Source organism: Gambusia affinis, linkage group LG07 (assembly GCF_019740435.1).
Source record: "Gambusia affinis linkage group LG07, SWU_Gaff_1.0, whole genome shotgun sequence".
Lineage (NCBI taxonomy): Eukaryota > Metazoa > Chordata > Actinopteri > Cyprinodontiformes > Poeciliidae > Gambusia > Gambusia affinis.
Genome location: NC_057874.1, coordinates 22,266,580 through 22,289,505, shown reverse-complemented (window position 1 = coordinate 22,289,505; position 22,926 = coordinate 22,266,580). Strand labels below are relative to the sequence as shown.

At 36.4% G+C, this 22,926-nt stretch overlaps 2 protein-coding genes across 7 annotated transcripts in view; one reads left to right on the top strand and one right to left on the bottom strand.

Annotated features, from left to right (window-relative positions):
* Positions 1 to 4,667, top strand: part of snta1 (syntrophin, alpha 1) — a 40,985-nt gene extending 36,318 nt beyond the window's left edge. The window contains exons 5-8 of the mRNA XM_044122010.1: positions 31 to 161; positions 1,073 to 1,269; positions 1,820 to 2,007; positions 3,496 to 4,667. Coding sequence (XP_043977945.1) covers positions 31 to 161; positions 1,073 to 1,269; positions 1,820 to 2,007; positions 3,496 to 3,588 — 609 coding nt within the window. The 3' untranslated portion in view covers positions 3,589 to 4,667. The remainder of the gene's footprint in view (positions 1 to 30; positions 162 to 1,072; positions 1,270 to 1,819; positions 2,008 to 3,495) is intronic.
* A 12,901-nt stretch (positions 4,668 to 17,568) lies between these two features.
* Positions 17,569 to 22,926, bottom strand: part of tox2 (TOX high mobility group box family member 2) — a 124,573-nt gene continuing 119,215 nt past the window's right edge. For all 6 annotated transcript variants that reach the window (XM_044122005.1, XM_044122003.1, XM_044122004.1 and 3 more), the window contains 3 exons: positions 21,245 to 21,649; positions 21,015 to 21,163; positions 17,569 to 19,541 (listed from right to left, as the gene is read on the bottom strand). In XM_044122005.1, the coding sequence (XP_043977940.1) occupies positions 19,499 to 19,541; positions 21,015 to 21,163; positions 21,245 to 21,649 (597 nt within the window). In that variant the 3' untranslated portion in view covers positions 17,569 to 19,498. The remainder of the gene's footprint in view (positions 19,542 to 21,014; positions 21,164 to 21,244; positions 21,650 to 22,926) is intronic.

The window sequence follows — 22,926 nt, the reverse complement described above, 5'->3', positions numbered from 1 at the left end:
TCAGTCTGATATAATTGTCTGTGTGTGCAGATGTCCCAGGGTCCAGAGAAACCTCTCTTTGCAGTGTTGACAGAGAAGGACCTGCTTCTGTATTCCTCCTTTCCTGAGAGCAAAGAGAGCCTGAGGAACCCCACCAAGAGTCACACCCTCATCACAACCAGGTTAAAATTCCGATTTCTTTACATCAGAGGTGCCCAGAGTTCTTCCTGGGGGCTACTTGGGACTCTTGGTTCAAATTTGGTGCCCTTATGCAGATGTTTGGTGGAGATGGAGACATCTTTTTTAATTCATAGGTTTAAATTAAAATTTTCTATTTAAGCACATATTTAAATAGAAAATGTTAGGTCCATTACAGTGTTTGTCTTTTATTAACCACATGTCTTTCATTTTAATGACATAGTAAATGGAGCCACAGACATCCAGCAGCTTTTACAGCAGAGATTTCTGAGCCAAGACCAATATCCCATTCAATTTTAGAGAATAAAGTTGTTTTTTTTATGTTTCAGATCATTTCAATTTACTGACACCTTTTCAACAAAAATCTACCTTCTTTTTTTATATTGTCTGTTAAGTTTAACATTGAGCTGATAAAAATGTAGAAAGCCTTCACAAAAATTATGTTTATGTTTAAAAATGTATTTTTTGTGATCAGTTGGGACCCTCAACTTGCTGATTTTGACCCATGTGGCAGAAACCTTAGAATTTTCTTCTCTTCATACATCACACACACCAAATCCTCACTTTTCAAAGTAACTGTCATACATACACTTTGTGGCTCGCCCTAATCAGTTTGTTTGTTTTTTTGTCTCCACTGGTTAGTGAGCTCCTGCTCACACTTTCCATAACTGAACCACTGAGCAGTTTGTGTCATAACTTCCATATTAGTTGGAAAACATTAGTCCTCATAGGAGCTATGAGTCATGTATGTTTCCGTCACTCTCTCTGCTGTGGATTCCGCACCTTATTTTCCACATAGGTAGCAGTTTCAACTTTAGCCACAGTTTATCCTATAATTCCTGATTACAATCTTTTTAGCCACATTCTGGTGATATTTTCTTCTTTCTCCCCAAAGGCTGGTCCACTCTGGTCCTGGAAAAAGTTCCTCTCTGTTGGACTCTGAGTTGTCATTCGGCTTGCGTTCAGGCACCAAGCAGGGCGTAGAGACTCATGTGTTCAGAGTGGACACTGCCAAGGAGCTGTCCACGTGGACTCATCTTTTGGTCGAGGGTTGCCACAATGCTGCAGAACTCATCAAGGAGGTCACAGCAGGTAAAAAGATCCAAAATACCATACATATCAATGTCTGTTTTTATAGCTGCTAAGTAAAGAGCAGTCACTGATCTCTTCTAAAGTAAAAATATAACACTGCTGTGGGTTTGAAATTCATTGATTTGGTACTTACATTGACATATCACAGTTAAATTATATTTCTTACTTGGTTAAGGTTTCATAAAGCATCCTCACTGCTCTAGTCTAAGTATGATACTGACTATTGAACAGTGCCCTAATGCACACTCAGCACATTGCATTCCATCACCAGACGGAGAAGTATCAATACACTGCCCTCTGGTGGCAATATTAGGTTGTACAGAAAGCCTTAAGACAGATTTTGAATTAATCTGTAAATTCATGTTTACATCAAGTAAAATATAGAGAATTTCTGATTTCATGGGAGTAAAAAGCTTGAATGCTTCTTTTGTCATGTCAGCATATTAAAGCGTCAGTCAAAAAATACTACAAGAAAGATTTTTATCTCTGTCCAGTATTAACATTTCCTTGACTTGGTCAGGTTTAAAACTATCTTTTTGTGTGTGTGCAGCCTGTAGTTGGAATGGAAAAGAGTGCATGCTGGGAGTGCACATTGACGACGGCTTCACGCTATTCACAGATGAAATGGGTGTCAGGAAAAATATTCTCCTCCAGCAGCCTTTCGAGCGCCTCCGAATGTCCTCAGATGATGGAGTCCGTATGATGTTCCTCGACTTTGGAGGCCCGGAGGCTGAAATTGTAAGAAACACTTTATAGGTTGTATTAAATAATTACTAACAAAAAAATTTCTGCGTGTGGGAGAATATATTGAATGTGTCGAACATGAAAGCAGGACTGTGATTGGGGACAGTCTGGTGAATTGATTAGCACAGACGTGGAAAAGTTGCACATGCCAAAGGAATTGTCCTTTTGTGTGCAAGGAAGCAACAAGTTTAAAAAAAAAACATACAAGAAGAAGAAATTTTTTTAGTAAAATAAATCTGGAAATTAATTATAATCACTCAGAAGAATATGTCAGTTCACAATATGTAGGTTCTCCAATTAATATATTTACCTGCATTTAGAATAAGTATATAAGAAGAAAAATGTTACTTGATTAAAAATATCTACAGTTAGAGTAACAACTAAAAGTTTAAAACTGTTTACAAGGATTAAAGTTCGTCTTTGCTCAATCAGCAGAGATTCTAAAGAAAATAAAATATCTCCAAACTCTCAACAAACTGCACCAAAGAGCATGTTGGAGTCATCAAGTCACCATCACAACCATAAGATCTGATCTTTATCCAGGGGCCTTGAAAAGCAGCTCTCCTGTCCTACCATCACGAACATACTGTATCTTTAACTTATGCGGCAAACTTTTGTCAAATGAGACTTTTAATATAGTATATTAAACATCAGGCTGAAATTCTCTGTACATGTGTGTAGATTAAAATAATAGACAAATATGTGGAATAGCACTGCATGGCTAATATTTTGTATGGTGGACTATATGTGATGCAGTAGACCTATTTTTCATCCAAAGAACTCAGACTTGGTTGTCAGTTGGACAGTAATTGAGAATCAAGACATCCATCCATCCATTGTCTCTATCTATTGTTTTATCAGGATCATGGGGGGATTGGTGCCTATCTCCAGCGGTCATGGGTGAGACCGCTCACACCTTCTCCTGGTGACCCTGGAGAAGTCACCAGTCCATCAGAGAACACACATACAAACACCCAATCATGTACACACACACGCACACCATTTGGAGAGCTCAATTAATCTAACAGTTGTGTTTGGACTGTGGGAGGAAGCTACATAACGTAGAAAGAACCCACGTGTGCAAACTCCAGGGTGGTATTTCAAACCAGGGCCTGCTAGCTCCAGGATACCAGTGCTACCAAATGCACCACTGTGCAGCCATATCAACACAGAAATAGTCATCAGAAAAAAAGGGGAGTTAGTTAAAAAGAAACAAGCAAAAGAGAAATCCCAAGATTCTGGACAATCCAGAGAGGTTGCTAACTACATAGATTTCTAACTTGCTTTCACCAGGGATGCCAATAACAACTGAGAGTTCAAGTTTAACGGTGATTTTAAACATATATTTTGTTTTTTGGTATCAAGGTCATCATGTAGTTGATGGATAAAGGATCAATGTTAACCATTGTATTTTATGAAGTCCTATAAAGGGCTATCGATATACAAACATCCTGATTTATTCTCATCTCTCTCTGCTCTTAGAAACTGGACCTTCGCTGCTGCCCAAAGACCTTAGTGTTCATCATCCACTCTTTCCTTTCTGCTAAGGTCAAGCGACTTGGCCTCCTAGCATGATAAAGGCCAGCTATCCATAACATCAAAATAGGAATATTCAGTGAAACACACACCAGCCTCAGAAGACCTTCAACAAAAGAGCCGGGGAAGTGAAGCTGATAGGCTCATTTTTCAGCCGTTAAAGCCTTATCGTTTTGGTCAGGCTCTCTCGTCTTTAAAAAAAAAAATGAAGAGAAAACTGGAACACTGATGGACATTTTTTTTTTTATTTATAGTTAGATAAAAGATGTTTTTACAGATACTTCAGGTCAGCAATCATTTAAGGGGTCTGTATCTGTCAAAGCTGTCTAAGTAGGTCAGGCCACTTCATGATGGGAAACTGTAAGAATGTGACAGCCTGTTTCTTAATGTTTTTAAGCTTACAGTCGCAACCATTTTTTTCTTTAGTTTGATTTTATGAGTCACAGCAGGCTTTTGTCATAAGCATCTTTTCATCTTTCAATCTCTGCTTTGTGAACATCTTGATTGATGTTGGACAAACATTTTTCAATATCAGAGGAGTGACAGATTGACGTGGCTGATTGTAACATGATCAATTGACTGTGTTGAACAGAAAACAGCTAAACCAACATGCTGTTTGCGCAAGGTTTTTCAACAACCTATTGGATTTAGTTCTCTTTTTTAGCTATGTGGTATGGCCTCTATAAAGAAATAAGCATAACTTTCTAATGTTACAAGCTGAAAATCTATTGACTTTTTTTAAATAAAAGAGATTGCAACCTTTAATCCCAGTGGTAAAAAAAAAGAAGCTAATATTAATGCCACAATAACTTTTATTTATATTCAGGAAAGACAGATTTTATGTCACATATTCAAAATGTATTTTATTAGTTTGAATTAAAAATATAAAAATGTGTTTACATCCTAAAGTGTGTGATTATTTTATTCATCATGTTAAGTTTTTTGTAGTTTGGGGCCTTCTCTAATGTCAAATATCTAAACACTAAACCCACATATAGTAATATATGTTCTAAAACCTGTTTGCTCAAGAAAATTTATGTATTGTATATTATTTAAACAAAGGTGTGCCTTGCAAGGTTGTTTGTATATAAATGTGTAATAAACTTTGTTAACTTTTATTTATTGACGCATTTGCCTTTGTAATTTACAGGCCTCTCTACTCTTTTTGTAGATTCTTACAAAAATAATTCTTATTTGCTGACTCTTGCATTTTGTCACATTACATCCACAATCTTCAAATGTGTTTTATTTGGATTTTTTTAACCATCACACAGTAGCACATAACTGTGAAGTGGAAGAAAAGTGGTGTAAAGTGTGTTTTTTTTGGGGAGATGGGTGGGTATATGTCTCCAAAAATTTTCAACAACTGACTTATACTCAGCTAGATTTTAGCTACAAAGCAACTCAAGCTTAATCAGATTGGATGGAGACCTTCTAGGGATGTCAATTTTCTAATTTTCCTATAACTGTTCTTCTAGATTTAAGTCTGGACTAGGACTGGCCCTTTCCAACCAGTCAGTATGCCTTGATGTGAACCTTTCCATTGCAGTTCTTACTGTATGTTTAGGGTCATTATTCTGCCAGATGGTAACTCTGTTAAAGTCTCAAGTCTTTTGCAGCTTCACACAGGGTTTCTTTGTCCCGTATTTTAGCTCCATTTATTATTCTATTAACGCTAAAAGGTATGCCCATACCATGATCCTGCCACCACCATGTTGGTTGTTTCAGGGTGATAAGTGGTTTTCCAACATGGACAGCATTCTGCGTTCAGACCAAAAAGAGATTATCACATAAAATCCCCTAAAACACACTGAACTTTGTGGTTCTATTATGCCAAAATGTGAAGATATATGAAGGGTATGAAAACATTTTAAAGGTACCATAGAAGTGAGTTTTTACATCAAAATATTTCAATCAGGTTCTTCAGTGGTGCTTCAAGGAGCAGATCTTGATGCCTGCTGTTTTTATTTAATAGTCCCAGATGGTACTCAGTTCATTTCACTAAAGTCCAGAAAGATCTGTAGAATGGACAGAGCACTGCAATGATGACTATGATGATGTGATGCTTAAGTCAGCAGGATTGGTAATTGAAACAGTTAGACCTGCTGCTAGCCAGTGTAAAAAGGAGCAAACAAAGACTATGCTCTCATGTGCTTTTTATTGCCATTAAGCAGTGTTATCAGTAAGGAGCAGATGCTGTGTCAGCCTTTGTGTGTACTTATAAAAGACAACAAAAAAATCCCTCCTGTTTGCATTTGTGTGTGCCACAACAGCAAATACAAGCTGGGTAGTCTAGTAATAACAGCCCAAGTGGGATAACAAATCAGAATACAGTGTTCATATTTGGTCATGTCCCATCTTCATTTCTCCCCCACCCTCTTGTTGAAATGTTGCCATAGTAACAGGAGGGCACACTTATCCTCACGGCACCCATCTCTTTTTCACTGAACTATGGTTTTGCTCTTGAAATTGCCAATCAGTCCCTCAGATTCACTTGGTATGAAGGGAGGAGACAGTGTGAATATATTTTGATTAACAGGAGTGGAAGGGTACTTTGGACAGAGATGAAGGGAAGAAAAATATAGCAAAATATGATGTTCATTGGGGGAGAAGGAGCAAAGATGTTGCATAAAATTGCACAAATGCTGGGATTTTTTGTTGAATTCTGGAAAGCTAATAATATATTCGTAAATAAGACTGAGATCATAGATTTCCTAATTGGCAATGACAGACTTTAAATAAAACCTCTGCATGAAAAAACTTCACATGTAGACAGAAAATTTTAAAATATGTTCATGGGCTGAATATAATATTGTCAATATTTAGCAATAATGTAAAGCATTCATGTGTTTTATGACCTTGCAATGCCTCTTGTTGTTCAACCCATTTATTGTTTCAAAGTCTGACATATTGTTTTCATGGAATTGTCATTGAGATTAGATATTCATTGTTAACTTTATTATGTTATGGTTACATAAATATGTTCAATAAGAAAATTTTCTTATCCAGTAGCTTGCCACCACCAGCATGTAAATATATATGCGAAAAGGTGAATGAGTGAATGTAGTATGGTTACTATGTCTTAAACCTAAATTGAACATATCCTCAAACAGATACAAAGACATAAACGTGTAAAACAAATCACTCTAAAAAAACCCACCAAAACATTCAAAAATGTAAATAAATTTAAATAAAATCTCAAGAAATTAGTCACCAAATAAAGCATAAAGTACACAGTATAAGCAGTAAAAAGTGCACTCTATTGTAAAAGAGACAGAGGCAATACCTGAGACTGTTTTTAGTTCTCAGAAAAAGAGTCTACCCCTCAAAGTTCTCATAATATTCTGGCTGCTGTCAACACTTATTGTCTATTTTCATAATTATGCTTCCAAGATTCACTTTTTGTTTTCCTGGGATCAGATTGAACAATTTCATTAAAATGCTGTGTATTATGTTTATAAACTAAATATATTTGATCTCATTAACTCATGAAAATCTGATTGATGTGCTGTATTTGAAGATCTTTTGCCTTTCTTCTGGGCTCATTGCACACATTTCTCACCAAATCATGTTCGTCTCGGGATGTAGAACTGTCTCCTGGTATAACTGTGAAAGCTTCAGTGATTTGAAGATTGTTCCCAAGGATCAAGCACAGATCCTAGTGTTGGACAATAAATCATAACGACATATATTGTGATACACAGATTATCACTATCAATAGATTATAAATCTGATGGAATATTTGATACTCAACATTTAGAATATTCACTGAACTCTGATCCAGAACCGTGCAGCCTTCTGGTTGATGTAAGCAGCAGAAAGGCTTTAGTTGCTCAAACTTTCACATGAGCTAAGCGAGGTGAGTGGCATCAACTAACTCGCACTCTCTTTGGTTACTTAGCAACAACCGCTTGAGAAACTTGCACAGCAGCAGATTCAGGTTTCACCACCTCTTCTCATAACTGCTTAAAATAAATGACATAGAATGAAAACTGGATAAAACCAAAAAGATCACACAAATATCTAAAATAGAAAATTAATCAATAATTATCTATTGACAATTATCAATACCATATCATCCAGCCCTAGGAGATCCACCAGTGTTTTGCTGACATCGTACCAGAATTTTCCATGATGTCACACAAGGCAGCAGTGTGTAAACACATCCACAAATGTGCTTCCATTATAATCAGATATTGTGAAGTTTTCGATCAGAAGCTTCCAAAGCTTGAATTAAAATAAAGTGAAAAGAATCTCTCAAATGCTTTCACATATTTTTTTTTTTTTCTTATTTTGGTATTTGAAATAATTTTAATAATCCTAATTTATTAAAAACTGGACAGGTTTTAGACTGACTTAATATCAGAAAAGAAAATAAAGGTTGTGTGTACTTTCATAACATTTGTGGACACTTGGGATTTCATCCAAAATTACAGAGATGTTTAATATATTAACAGATTGGAAATTGCATATGAATATCCTGAAACATCCATGCTTTTTTTTAAAATGTTTTGTTGTTATACTGAACTTACTCTAAATCTTACTTTAAAACCATCAAGTATACCACATCTACAATTTTGGCTAAAACAGTTAAACGGTTCATATTCATTACTAACATTTTATAATTCATTAAATATAACTAATATAAATGTGTAGCGTTTTCAACTGTTTAAATATGTAAGACTTGAACAAAGAAGATCTGTGAATGGTTAAAAAGAATGTGACTATGTCACCAAACTTGACCGAATACTTGTGTAAGCAGAATATTCATAACACTGCATAAATGATCAACTGCAATTTAGGAAGAGTGGGATAACATATATCCACAGAGTAATCTCAGGCAGTTGACAACTTAAGTTATGTCCCCATAAATGCAGTTCCACAAGCTATAAAATCGTGGGAACAACAGCTTTTGTTTTGTTGTGATAGAAAAGCACACAATTTGTAAGCATTTAGTCGTCTAATTCACGTTGAAAAAGCATTCATCTTTAGCACAGATATTTAATAAGCACTCATTCATAAAATGCTTCAGTTGATGTAAACTTTACATATTTTTATATCATCATGACTATGCAATAGGCTGAAGTGGAGCATCACATTATATTTGTAGCTGGCAGGTGGCAGTAGAGTATCAGGAATGGGAGGAAAAGTGGTGCTGCTAGGTTTTACAGACAGTAGGGGTCTCTGTGTCTCCACAATTAATATTTTTAAAGACAGTGATGGTGTTGAAAAGAGAACAGAGACTGAGAACATTACAGCGTTGATTGGTTCTGACCAAATCCCGAGCAGGACATCCCACAATATCCCTAACTGTACCCCGCCTTCCCAACACCCTCTCCACAAACACAAAAGAACAAGAGAAAGGAAAGAGGACAAGAGATTAATACCGAGGCTCTCTCTGAGCAATTCATATTAAAACTGGAGAAGCATGTTATCTATTTTCTCACACTCATCCATTGTGCTCCTTTTCCGGAGAGGCGTTCGAGCCGAAGCAGGATTCAACATGAATCAAATGGGACCTTTAAGGAACTGCACAATAGTGACAACACTTAGTACAATGAGAAAACATTTCAGGCTCACACAAAATCCACAGGAACAAACTGCAATCACTCCTGTATCACTTTCTCAATAGAACCATGTCAAATCTGTACAGAAGGGATGGGCTGAGGCTGCTGCTGAATCCTGTGTCATTGGAAAGTCATTCTTCCAAGCTTAATCAATCTAGGTTGTTTGATTCAATTCAAATTCCCTCCTAGGCAGAAGAGGGGAGAGGAAAAGCAAAGCAGAAAATGAGAGTCGACTTGAGCCGACTCTCTAACTTTGACAAGGATTCTCATCATCTTTTGTCTACTTTCGTACTCACTTTTTCTCTCATCGTCTGCCTGCAGGCAGGAATTATAGCTGCTCATTTCATGCTAAGCCATAGTTTGATTTATTTATTTATTTTCCAGTCACCACTATTTTTTTAAATGTTATTACTGCTGTATGTCTTAAAGACTAGGTTAAGGTTATTAAATATTCCAAAGCGAATAGTACTTCCTCCCAAGTAAGCTCCTTGGAAATATTCCATCAGGGTACCCTTTTATTCTTTCCAAATGTAGTTATGAATTTTAAAGTGGACTTGTATTACTTGGGGAGAGAGACGTGTGATCAGAATACAGAACAAAGACTACATTGGACTTTCTTCTTGGAACATAGAAAAGGAGACTGGAGAGGATAAAGAGAAGAAATTGTGTTTATTTTGGCTAATCCTAATTTTTTTCCCCCTTCTTTCAATTTACTACAATTATGTTTAGCCACATTTTCTTCACAGTCCTAAGTAAGTAAGCTGTAGTTTTGTTTTAAATATAGATTTACTTTATTCTGTAGCAATGCTGATACAGGTTTTAATAGGCAATCAAATTCAGTACCATCAGCCATCCTTCCCCTCCCAGACTGATTTTTTTAATTTTTAGTATTCATGAGCATATGCTACTGTGTGAAGTCCCCTGTCAATAAATATGCACAGTCTTAATTGTTCCCATCATAATTAGACTACAATTCTGTTCTTTTTGGCTCAGGTGTGTGTCAAAGCTCTTTCTTTTGTCTGCAGCTTGGCACCTCTAATGATTTCCATGACAATCGTTTGAGTGAGTGAGCAAGTGAGAAAGGGAGAGAGACAGAGCACAAGAGAGAGAGAGGAGGTGAGAAACAGTTGCTGGAATAAAGCCCCTTTCTCAATCTGAATAGCTTATTAATAGAGCTGGTCCCGGGCAAACAGATGGCAGCTGCCAAAAAACAAACACAGAAATCACAGAAATGAAAAACCCTAATTCAATTAAGTGGGAAGCATTCCTCTCTGCAGCGGTTATTGAGCAGTTTCCTTTAATTTGATAATCCATTTTCAAAAGAAATAGATGAAAAATGTGCTTCCACCCTGCCCCCTGAAAACTCTCCTGTATTTTTATCTGAAGCTGACAAGCAGAGAATGCAGAGGCCGCAGGCTACATGTATGTGGATGTTGGGGAAAAAGGGATTTAAGTCATTACATGGCTCATAATTAACAAATGTAATTAAACTTACTAATGAAGATTTAAAATGGAGCAGAAATGTGAATTAGTGTTTCAGATTAAAACAGTCCATATGGATAAGTGAGCTCAGTTCCGTGGTAATTACTTATTAGCAGAATATCTGTTATTATGACTGAAATCAGTGGTCTTCTTTAATTTCTATCTGTATTTTTTTTTCAAATTAGATTTGCTTTAGTAATAAAAAGATAGTTTAATGGTTTAAGAAAAAAAACCCAACTGTTATTCTTGTCTGTTCTGGTTAGAGTGCATATTTTGACAAGGCACATAAAACTACTTCAATTCGAGTCACGTGACATAGTGTAATGTTCCTCTTATGTATGCATTTCAGTGGGTGGGTTGGGATTCACCAGGGCTCAAGCTATGTGAAAAGAAGTATATTGAAAAAGAAATGTAAGGTTTATCGCAAATTAATGTGTCATTCAGAGATCAATGGAAGAAAGATTCTTCTTCTTGCATAAGAACTCAGAATAACTTAATCTTCTTGTTCAGTATTCAAAATAAACTTAGTGTATTGTTTAAAAACCTTGCAAAACCTTAATGTTAATATTTTATTAAATTATTTGAGAATTTAATTCAACAAATGCCTATGTCAATACAAGCAAAGCAGAGCAGTGTTACAAATAATTTGAAAAAAGAAAGCCAAGATTTTATTCGTTTTCATAACTGGCATAAATGTAACCAGTATTTAGACCTACTTTATATGCCATAAAACACTATATTCAGAGGAATCCATGCTGACTTGGATTTAACTTCAAGCTTTACGTCTCAATTTAAATATAAAAAAAAAATACTTGTTTCTTGTTAAAATTCAAACAAACAATACAAACTGTAACTTTACTAAACTCGCTACCCTTTTCCTCACAACTGAGACCCAGGCCAAGAATAATTCTCTCAGATGTTGGCCAAACCAAAATAGATTGAAAAATGTTTAAGAAAAACAAAACAAGAAAAATCTTATTCATCTTCTCATTTGCTCTTGCTGCAACTGATCGCCTAGCCTGTCACATTCTGAGGGGATCCACTACAACATTGACAAAACAGAAGTAAAACACTTTCATCACATTCGCTCTTGCAACCTAGTTTTCACAGTGTAACCTTCATCAGGATTGGTATGGAGGCACCTGGAGCTCTCCGTGAATGACTTTCACTAGGATGATTTTTTTTTTTTTTTTAAATTTAATCCCAAGTTAGAATTCAATCCTCATTTTTCACTCGCTCCATGCCTTTGAAGTCAATTTCTCTAAAACCAGTGAGACTGATTGAAAACACTTTGGAATGATAGAAAGTATCATTACTTAGAAGAGACACAGACAGGGATAAAACTAAACCAAAGAGAGGGAAAACACTCAGGTAGATTTGATTCTAATGAATGCAGATGCATCTGACGAAAATAAATGTCCCATGGGAGGAAAAAAGAAGACCTAAATAGAAGATGAGGGGCTTTAAAGATGAAGCAATTTATTGGATTTGAAATATGAAAATTACTATTGTGCACCAAGCATTCTGGATTCTGCAGGTACATAAACACTGTAATTGATGAGGAAGGAAAACTACTTGAGCATGACATACCATGTGTCAGAAACAATGGAGCTCACAATGACCAAACAAGACAATCTTGTTTGTTTGCACTTTAACTTTGGGAGAGCTCAAACCTAAATCAGAAATGAAAAATTAGATTTTTGTCATATTTTGCAAAGCAATAACAAAATATGAAACAATTTTCAGACAAAAATATGGTTGGCGTCTATCAGAGTTGGCTTGTCAGAATACTGCATAATTATTTTATAAAAAATGATGTTATATTTTTTCTTGTTTTTTAATTAGTCATTTTATGCTGTTTACCTACAAAGGGCTAAAGAGGAGAATTAGTCTCCATATCTATTCTGGCACATTTGCTAAACAGTGGCAAAACTCATTATGATTAATGTGCATAATATGTTTTAATACATGAAAATAAAGGTAAAAAGGAACACTAACAATGATGATTTTCAATTATCTACTGTAAACTGAGTGTGGAACAACATGTTTCTCTCTTCTCTAACTCACTATGTATGGAAAGCTTTCCCCAGATTGCATTGAAGTCATACAATCTTCAATGTATGACTTACCAATATTGTTCATTTGCTAGAGATGGTCTTTTAGTTTAGGCAATCAAGAAATTGTTGCAGATGATCCAAGAGGTCAAGTAGTCTCTTGTGTCTTAGACCAGTTAGGAGCAGTCCTTGCCTCAATTTCACATTCTGGCTATTTTTAGCAAAGACAATCTTCCCTGCTTTTCAGGAGAATAAAAAAGGGACAACAAAGGTATTTTTTATACGCAAACAATTGACAGATACTGTCCTTTTTAAAAGTGAGGTCAGGCTCTTCCTAGCAGACACTTGACAACATCATTTTTCATTTCTATGAGTGAGACATTTTGGTACTTTATCAAATTGCAAGCTCTTTTTTTATATATTTTTCTAAAAGTGTGGACCTGTCACACACTGGACAGTAATTACATTTTTCCATGTTTTCTAAGCCTATAGTATAAGTCATGTTGTGTCTGGTTTGGCTATTAATGAAGAAGAGAGAATATTTTATTTGTGGGCGTTAAAAGAGGCCAAATACAAATGCATACACTCTTCAGATTTCTATTCATAAAACACTTTTAAAACCAGGAACCTACATTATATGCCAAATTGATGTGCTATGTTATGTTGGTGTATCACATAAAATTCATCTGGTGAATTAAACAATTTCAATAACAATTTACTGTTTATCATTTTGAAAAATATTGAAGAACATCTAATCAGCACTGTTTCAAATAGCGTCTTTTGGATTAAAAGTAATGTGAGTGCGACTGATATGTTATGTTTGCTGTATATTGGCAAAGCTAGTTCCACAGCTTGGTTGCTATGGTACTGATTTTTAAGAACAAGGACCTTTTTTGCCAGCCAAATGGTAGGACTGTCTATTATACAACATGCCAACATGCTGCACTACATTCAGTTGAATCTGTTCCCAATCTGATCTTCAGGCTAATTCAAACACTGTTGCATGCCATATGCATGACAGAGACGAATACCTAACTTCCTAAGTAACTACAATGTTATCTCATAACAACTTTTAAATCCCAGACATCTGGAGCAGAACCTCATTTCAATAACATAACCGTTTGTTTCACAAACTCTCTCCATCACGCAGTTATCAGAGGATCTGAGGTGCAGCGTGTGTGGGCGATATTGCTCAAACAGAGCAGCTGTGGTGTTTAACAAACATCTAAAATGACTACGTATGGCCGGTCGTGTTTCTGTGGCTCGACTCTGAGGTGATCCAGTGCATAACGAGACCTGCCTTTCACAGACAACTGAAGGGGGTTATGAGAAAATGGTTATATGTGTGGTTCTCGTTTTGACTCATCTGCACTTCAAGTCAAGATTTAAGAACTGCTGAGGTGTGAGAAAAAGTGTGGCTTCTTTATTTTAGCTCTTAGTCAAAAGGTTTTCAGTGAGGATGAGGACACATGTTCCACAAAGCTGCCAGGCAAATATGAGGGGTCATGTGAGGAACGGAGAGTGGGGGGGATTCACTTCTGATTAAGAAGTTTATCTTTGTGTCACCATTGTTTTAATGCCCAGATCCACAACCTAGCAAATCAACAAGAGATTCAAAAACATTTGAATTTATTTACAACCTGGTCTTCCATGACATCATCGTATATATACATCCTATACAATATGTCACAAAAATAGCCGAACTCAGAGGTGTTTGGTGAACAATTTTTGTACTGAGAAATCTTTGCTCAGCTTGTGTCAGAAATCTGACTCTAAACACACACTTTATACAATCTTTGAACTCATCTTACACTGTTGATAGTTTGATATTGAAAAATTTTAATTTGGTTTAATGGAGTCATAGAGAGAAATTCTCCATCACCTGATGTTTCACAATGATTCACATGGAGAATTATAAGCAGAGAAGAAAAAGAGCTAAGTTCTGACTGTTGCATAAAGGTGCAGCAAGAAGTTGTTATTTGTTGTTTGTTAGCTCTATCATTAAAACAGAAAATTGGTTTTGTTTGGCCACCGCACGCAGCAACTATTGGTTTTCGAAGTTTATATTGCAGGTACCTTGGATTACGTCAATATCTACAAGTGTGAAACCACAGTGCTGCTTGCCACACGACACGGCCCTGAGGATATATTTTGTTGTGTTCTGTTTGTTTGCTACATTATTTGCTGAATGTGCACAAGGACTGCAAAACTACTCCAAATAAATAATTAATTACTGTTTGTTCTTTTAAAAAGGGGGCTTCCACCAATTCATTGTCATTACTTTTTTGTAATGTCATAATCCTGTAAAGATTATGGTAATTTTGTTTATACCATACAGAAAAGGTATTAATTGCAATCAGAGTGAATGTGTCTGGATCATTCGATGAGAAATTAATAAATTATGTGCTGTACAGTCAGCAGAAAAAAAGAAACCTTAACTGAATCTGAAGACAAAGCGAAACTCGTTTCTTGTCAAAACCACCCACATTTCCTGCCGTTTGTTTCTCTGTTGCGCCATCAAAGTTGCAACTGGAAGGTTTTGGGTGAATGCGACAGCTTCAGTGCATTTAGAGTTCACAGCACGTAGTTGAGTTAGGTTTAACAATTTAAACACTGATCACCTAAAATCAACATTCATCTGCGCTAATAATAAAATCTTACAGAAAATAGAAATACTACTCCTAACAGAAAATAACTGGGTATGTCCACAGTCAGTTTGTGATCTTAAGCTCAAAAACAGCCTGTTTTCAAGAAACAGGTTGCTCATTCTTGAAAATCCTCCAATGTGGTGGACTTAAAACAATTCAAGAGTAACGCAATAGCTTTCCTAATGATATAAAAGTATTCTTGCTTGATGGCAGTTATTGCCAACAAGGTTAAAACAACAAGATTAATATAATGGCCACTCCTGTTTTTACATAGGGGCAATATGGGTTAATTATGTAACTACTACTTTCTCACAATATCTGAAATAATTTGAAAAATGTGTTCTATTTTTTTTTTTTTTTTTTTTCTGGTCATATAAAATATAAAAATTTCTTAAGTGATCTACAATATTGAGATGTGTCAAAAACAATACAAATCTATATGGGATTTATTTTACTGCCCAGTGGGCAGATATTGCATACATTAACCACACTTAAACGGAAATGTCCAGGTTTGACCAGTCTAAATAATGTGTTTCTTCTACTCGATCTAATGTGGTGCTTTTTGCAAGACTTCCAGTGTTCAGAAATAGAAATAAAAGCTTGCATGAATCCCAAATTGTTATAAATAACCTCTGCACCATGTAGAGATGTTACATAGTGCAGTTTGAACCACACAGTTCAGGTTTAATGGGGATATTTTACAATTTTAAACTAGGGACAACCAATAGCAGTGCAGATACCTTAAAAACAGTAATAAAGTTCTTTAGTTTAGTGCCAAATTGGAAGCTGAAATTGAGAGACAAACTTTAGTGTCATTAGCTAGTTAAAGTGTGTGTCAGCAGTTTCCTACAATTCTTGTTGCACATGCACAACACAGTATGCACCCACTACCCACTGACTAGACATGCTAAAAAGGGATAGAAAACCTCTTTAGAAAATCTGGCTGATGACATTTAACTTCTTTTAAGTGCTCATGCTATGCACCCATGAACACTTACATTTTCCATCAATATTAATTAAAGACTAGTGACACAATGTTTTCGGCTCTTAATGGTGCTGAACACATTTATAAATTTGATAATAAATCCAAATCAGTGTGTAAAAAATTTATGGACTTGGATAGAAAAGTGTTGCATGTGCTTTAGATTTAGTATTAAACCTTTAGACAGACAAAATGTTCTCCTCAATCAATCAATCTATGTAAAGTTATGTAAACTAAAATGGTCAGTGTTTGACAGGATCACATCAAAAACCACAGCCATAAATTGCGCCTTTTTTACTACCGTTGGCCTCCTGACTTCAACTTGGGCATGAGGAATAGGATAAAAGGTGCTGACAGGAGTGTCAAATGATGCTGTCCCCTTGCAGTATTTATGACAGAATCAGTATAGACGATAAAGGTCTAATGGTAGAGTGCACTTGATTTACATTTTTGTAAAATAAGGGAGATCTCATTGTCACAATACTGTTTTTGTAAGCACAAAGCTCAGGAACAGAGATTACACTTCGCACAGAAAACAGAAAACACACCTAGATTCATATAGGATGATATTCATTTATGTACACACAAGGCACAGAGCACCCAAACTCCCTCTTATCTGACACTGCATTAAGAATGTATGACTGTGATTTTCGTATAATGTGTGTCATATCACAAAGTAGCAGGTTTCCCAATTGTCCAATAATGATCTATTTGCCAATTCAATGCCACCGTAGAAGAAACGGCAGGCAGGCGTTAAATGAATAAAACATTGAATATGAGGATTGCGACAGTTTCATTTCAATCTCTTCTAGACTTCTTTCATGAAGTCTCTAAGAAGATGTGTTTGCAATTGGGGTAAAATCAGCACTTGGACCGTTGCCTGAGTTTGTATGCGCATTGGATTTTTTTTTTTTTTTCTGTACTCTTTATCTCACAGTAGACGCCTACGATGCACTACTTTCACAAGCAAAAGCAAAATGTCTCCTTGCATCTGCTCCTCTGTTTGTTGAGATAGTTTACTGGCAATATCCATGCTGGCTGGTGCTCACTCTATCCATCCATGGTTAATTAGCTAATGCCACTGGGGCTAAATATAAATACGGGAAACAAAACATGTGACCCCTCTAAAGTGTGGATATAAAGAGCAAGAGAGAGAGTTGGGGATGTTTCTCTGCCTTTATGATAGCTATTATAAAGTCTTCAACAAAAGGTGTGATCGTCTAATTGGAGAAGACGACAGAAGATGAAAATATGTCCATGGGGAAATGAAATGACATGTGTCAAGCTCACTTTTTGAACTTTTTTCTTTATTATGCAGGTCTGAAATAAAAGAAGCATTATGACAGAAAGTGATGCTGCTGGCAAGGAAAGAAAAAGAAGGCAGCATCCAAAATATATAAAAAAACAAAACTAAATAATCATCCTTGTGATCGTCATCATCATTATTTATCAAACCAAAGCAGAGAATAATAAAAATACACCTCCATTGTAAGAAGCAAAATTGATCTCATTTCTTTTATAAATAAGAAAACCTGTCAAACAGCTGATGGGTAACTAGCAAAAAAAGGAACAATGTAGGAATAACCATTTCAAATATTTATCATTACTTGTTTTACAAATAATATAACTACAGTTGGCAGTTTTTTTTTGTTTGTTTTGTATTTTTTTACACAACTTAAAATGTTATTGTGTTGCAGCGACTAGAACTGAAATTCTGCTACACAAAAAGAGATAAAAACGAGATGTCTTTGTCAGCAAAATGCATTTTCCGTTAATCACACAAGAGTTAAAAACACAACCAAACACGAACCAGAAACTTATAAAAATTACTTGTGATGTGTATGTTCACGTTGCAGGTCTCCCCCTCCTGAGTGGTGAGGAGAGAACATGGATATATTGGTCAGATAGCTAAACAAAAGAAGGGGGGGGTGAGCATTTTGAGGCATTAATCCCACCCCCAACTTCCCTATCTGAAACTTTACATCTTATTTTATCTCACAGCATTTCTTTTCCATCTTTCTGCTCTGTCTCTCACCTTGCTCTTTCTGTTTAATGGTCTGCAGGACATATATTGTATAATCGGTTTTAGACTGAATTTTGTCTGAATAAAACAACAACACACGAGTGAGCACAGATTTAATGCGAGAGTGAAAGTGTGAAATACTCCTCCGAAATCCAGCTGCACGGGATTGTTAAATTCACAGGAAAGACTCAAACACAGAGAGAGTCACACTTACTAGTCCTCTGGTCGCACACACTCATACCACGCCATGAATGGGGTACATTCTAACGTCCTGACGTACTCACACACATACATTAACATACATGTACTTTTAGAGGAACAAATCTATTTGGACTTTTAATTCCCAATTTGATTCCACAAAAGTGATATTTACAATCACACTGTGACAGCTCAGTAGACCTCTACAGGTCTTTATTAATAATAAAAAAGATTTGCTTTGTTTTTCTGTCTCATTCCCCACCAAGCCTTTAATCTTCTGGCCCGTAAGCACAGCTACCATAACATCAAGGCCTATGCTCAACATACTAGGAGCTAATATTTCTCTATGATACAGGGCTTACTAGACAAAATGCAAAAGAAAAAAAAAGAGAGAGAGAAACAAAATAGCCAGCAAGAAATAAATAAGACAGAAACACAAACAAAAGCAAAGAAAACTACAAAAATAGGGTGGAAAAAAGGAGAAACACTTATTTTTTTTCTACTTAAAGCTGAATGGGATCCCTAAGGGGTCTTTTTGATGGTGACACACAAGAGGAGCACTCCAGAGCCCAGATCAGAGAGAGCTCAGACTTATAACTGAGGAGGCATGGAGGAGGAGAACGAGAAGGAGGAGGATGAGAAAGAAGAAGAGGAGGAGGAAGAGAAGGAAAAGGGGGGAGGGATTTTATAAGTGCTTGGCAAATTTAAACAGCAAGGAGACTGTTAATACAATAAGTGGTACAGACAGTAGTCATCTAGTCAAAAAACTGGTCACAAACTCTAGAAACTGCAAGAAATAATAATTACATTAACAATGAAAAATAAACAGGTTGATGATAACAGTTTCAGGAATCTGAATGTGTTTGTGTGTGGCTGTATGTAAAGTGTACACATGATGTAAGAGGAAGGAGGTCGGGGCTGGGTGAGGAGAACAGAGCGGGATGAGAATAGACTCCTCGGTGTCGTCATTTGTCAGCAGAGGATAATCTTCAGTTTCAGGTGAGGTAGAGGGGCTTGTCCCTGCCTATCATGCTTCCACTGTAACACAAGAACAAAAAAAAGATAAATTAAACAAAAATTTGCTAACTTTATTAACAAAAATAAAACATCAAAAGAATGTAAAAATACTTTTTTGTCTTTTTATTATAGACTTGCTCTACTTTTAGCTGAAGTTTAAGCTAAAAAAATCAGATTTCATGAGGGGAAAAAAAAGGATTTTAAATCTGGAGAGCTGCAGAAGCAGAGCTTCAATCTCTGTCAATGTTCAAATGCTGAGGTTGTAAATATCTCTTTATGTTAGTTTTTAGTTTTTCTTTTGTCTTAAAATCTTCACTTGGTCTTACAACTCTCAGCCCTTGTACAATAAAAGCCGAGGCAGACATCCAACATGTTTGTAAACTGTATGGTTAATGTAAATCTTAATAAGTTACAATATCATTCATTTATATCAGCAATTCAATTCAAAAAGTGAAACATGTCACACTTATACTGCAATCTGCAGGGTTTCCTTGGTGAGAAAACTTTTTAAACTAATTGAATCATGAGCTAAACTTAATGCACTGTTTGATAGCTAGGATCAATAAACCCACTGATAGAAAGGTCAACAGGTGCTAGCAGTAAGAGAACAGGCCAAGTGTTGGAAAATGAAATCATCTCCATGAATCTAGTTCGAAAAGAAAAGCTGGAAGTCATCTTTTTTTTTATGGTAGATCTCTGGTTTCAAGACTGGACACAGGGAAACAACACTTGGAGCCAACGATGTGTCTGTGTGGCGGCTCTTGAAGACCTGACCGCTGTCCAAATCCTTGAATAGGATTTGCTTCACAAAGCTCAAACAGCTTGGGCCTAGCCCTGATTGTTTGGACTTCATTCTACAATACTTTTTCATTCTTTCTATTAAATCATTCTTCACCATCCTTTGTGAAGTTTCAGGTTCTTTGAGAATTTCACCTTTTTCACCCTATTCTCCTTGAAGAGAGTGTAAAGTCAGTTCCATACATGTGTACTCCAGTCATCAGTCGTTGGGGCTGAATTAGCACATTACCTACCTCTACAATCTACAAATGATTCAAATATTTGATTCAGGTTAATGAGGTGGATACAAATCTAAGTGTTGGAGCTCTCTTTTATTTGCTTTTATGGAACATTCTAATTTTCTGAAAAACTAAACTTTATGTTTTCATTAAGCTGTAAGAAATAGTTATGAAATTAAGAGAAATACACAAGTGAAATAAATCACTGTGTGTAATGAGTCTACATAATATGAAAGTTTTCACTTTTTGAGTTGAATTATTGTGTTACCTTTTCGATAATTTTCTTATTTGTTGCAATGTATCTGTATTTTTAACAGACTTGGTTTTACAGCTTGTCCTATAGTACAATAATCTGACACAAAACATGAATCAACTTAAGTATTTCTAATAAACGATGCTAAGCCATAGTATAAAACATGTCCATGAAGTGGATCGTTGTAAGACTATAACTTTGATCAATTACTGTGCATACACTGACCTGCAGTGGTTGCCGCACTCCCGATTGCAGTATTCTCCATCCCACTCGTGGGTCTGAGCCACTCCAGAACCGGGCCCAGAGCCAGGAGCTCCTGGTGACTGGGAACCCCCAATGCTCTTCTGGTACTCTGACTGGAGGTGGGAAAAACCCTAAAGGAGATAATTCACGAAAAATTAAGCAAAACCCCTGAGCAGAAACCTCATTACACTCTCATCATCAGATTTCTGTACCTGTTGCCCTGGAGGAGGGGAGTGAAGAGAGGCCTGTAGCCCCATCTGGTGAGAGATGATTGGCTGGGACTGGACCTGCTGCATGCGGATGGGCTGGTTGAGGAGTGAGCTCTGGTGCAGGGAGAGCTGCTGGTGGGGGTGAAGCGGCGGGCTGATCTGGAAGGAAGAAGGTGGGGAGGCACTAATGCTGGGCAGCATTGGGGATTGGCTGAGGGTCTGTGACAGAGCGTGGCGTGGGGCGTGGCCTGCATAGCTCTGCAGGTCGGTTAGAGGGAAGGCCCCGGGTCCCAGGTATGGCGATGACGGCTGTGGGGGATGTGGCACACTGTACAGCGAGTTGGTTGGCATCATATGTGGAGAGGCCTGGCTTGTTGCAGTTTTATTCTCCCCAGGGTCGTTATACGTCTAAAAGCACAACAGGACAAACCAAAACACAGTAATTAATCTCACTGTAAAAATTTTTTTACAGATTAAGCAGACTTTATTTTAATTAACATAATTTACTGTTGATACTGCAAATTATGTGTAATTTGTGTGATGTGTACCTACAAAGTTTATTCCCCTGACTATTTTGATTCTATCATTATATCTGCAATCTGTTATCGTAACCTAGCTGCAGGTAATTTACGAAACAAAAACTACCATGTAGGTATATTAGTGTGTGTGTAGCTGATGCAGAAACAAATGCCAAAAAGCTGTGATGTAAACAGAATTTGCTCAGCTTTGAGCCAAGCTTCAAAGAGATTAATGAATAAAACTGAGGAATCTTGACTTCCTTTATAAAAAGCTGGATTTAATTCTATAAGGATGTTTACCACTGTGTTACATCACAACGTCTTTCAACAGGAGTGTTGTAAGCCATAAAGAATTTAAACTGCTAATCATTTATTTGAAAAGAGCAGAGAAGAACCAAGCGAAGAAAAGAGGAGTACTTTTTTTAACAGATTTCTTAAATCTTTTTCATTAAAGTGTTTAATGAGAAAATAAAACTGGCAAAAATCTGTTTCAGAAGATCATAATTTTGCAGTTAATAGAAAATAAAATGGGAAATTGGGCACACAGTACTGATTGGTGCATCCCTACATTCAAGGGCATTAAATTGGTCTAATTTTAGTGTATTTATAAGATTCAAAGCAGATATCAACATGTAAACAGCAGAGGTTAAAACTGAGTTTCCTTTGTGTTGAGTCCAGCTACCTCTGCGTTATTCACCTTCTCTCAGTCTTTGTGTTTTGCTCTCCACAGCTGTTACAAATTTCTCGATTAGCTCACCTGTATCCAATACCCTTCTTCTTGCCTCATTATGTATAAGCTCACTGGTTTTCATTACTTGTTGCTGGTTCATTCTGTTATGCCGCCCAAGCTCCGTGTCCTGCTCTGCCTTTGATCCCCGTAAGTTCTTTTGTTATCTCATTATTAAAACTCTACTTATTTCAGTCACCATCAGTCCCTGTATTTGAGTTCTTCATTAATCACATCGTGACATTTTTACCTTAAATTAAAGAGCTTAGAGTATGATAACTTGTGTCCACTCATGTTATTTCTTCATTTTCTATTTATTCATTAACTCCACCCACCCATCCGCCCACCACTGCATTCATCTACACCTTTAAACATTCACTCAGCAGGTCTCTCAGTCTCCCTTTCTTTCCCTGGGAAAGATGCGCATGCATGTATGAAGC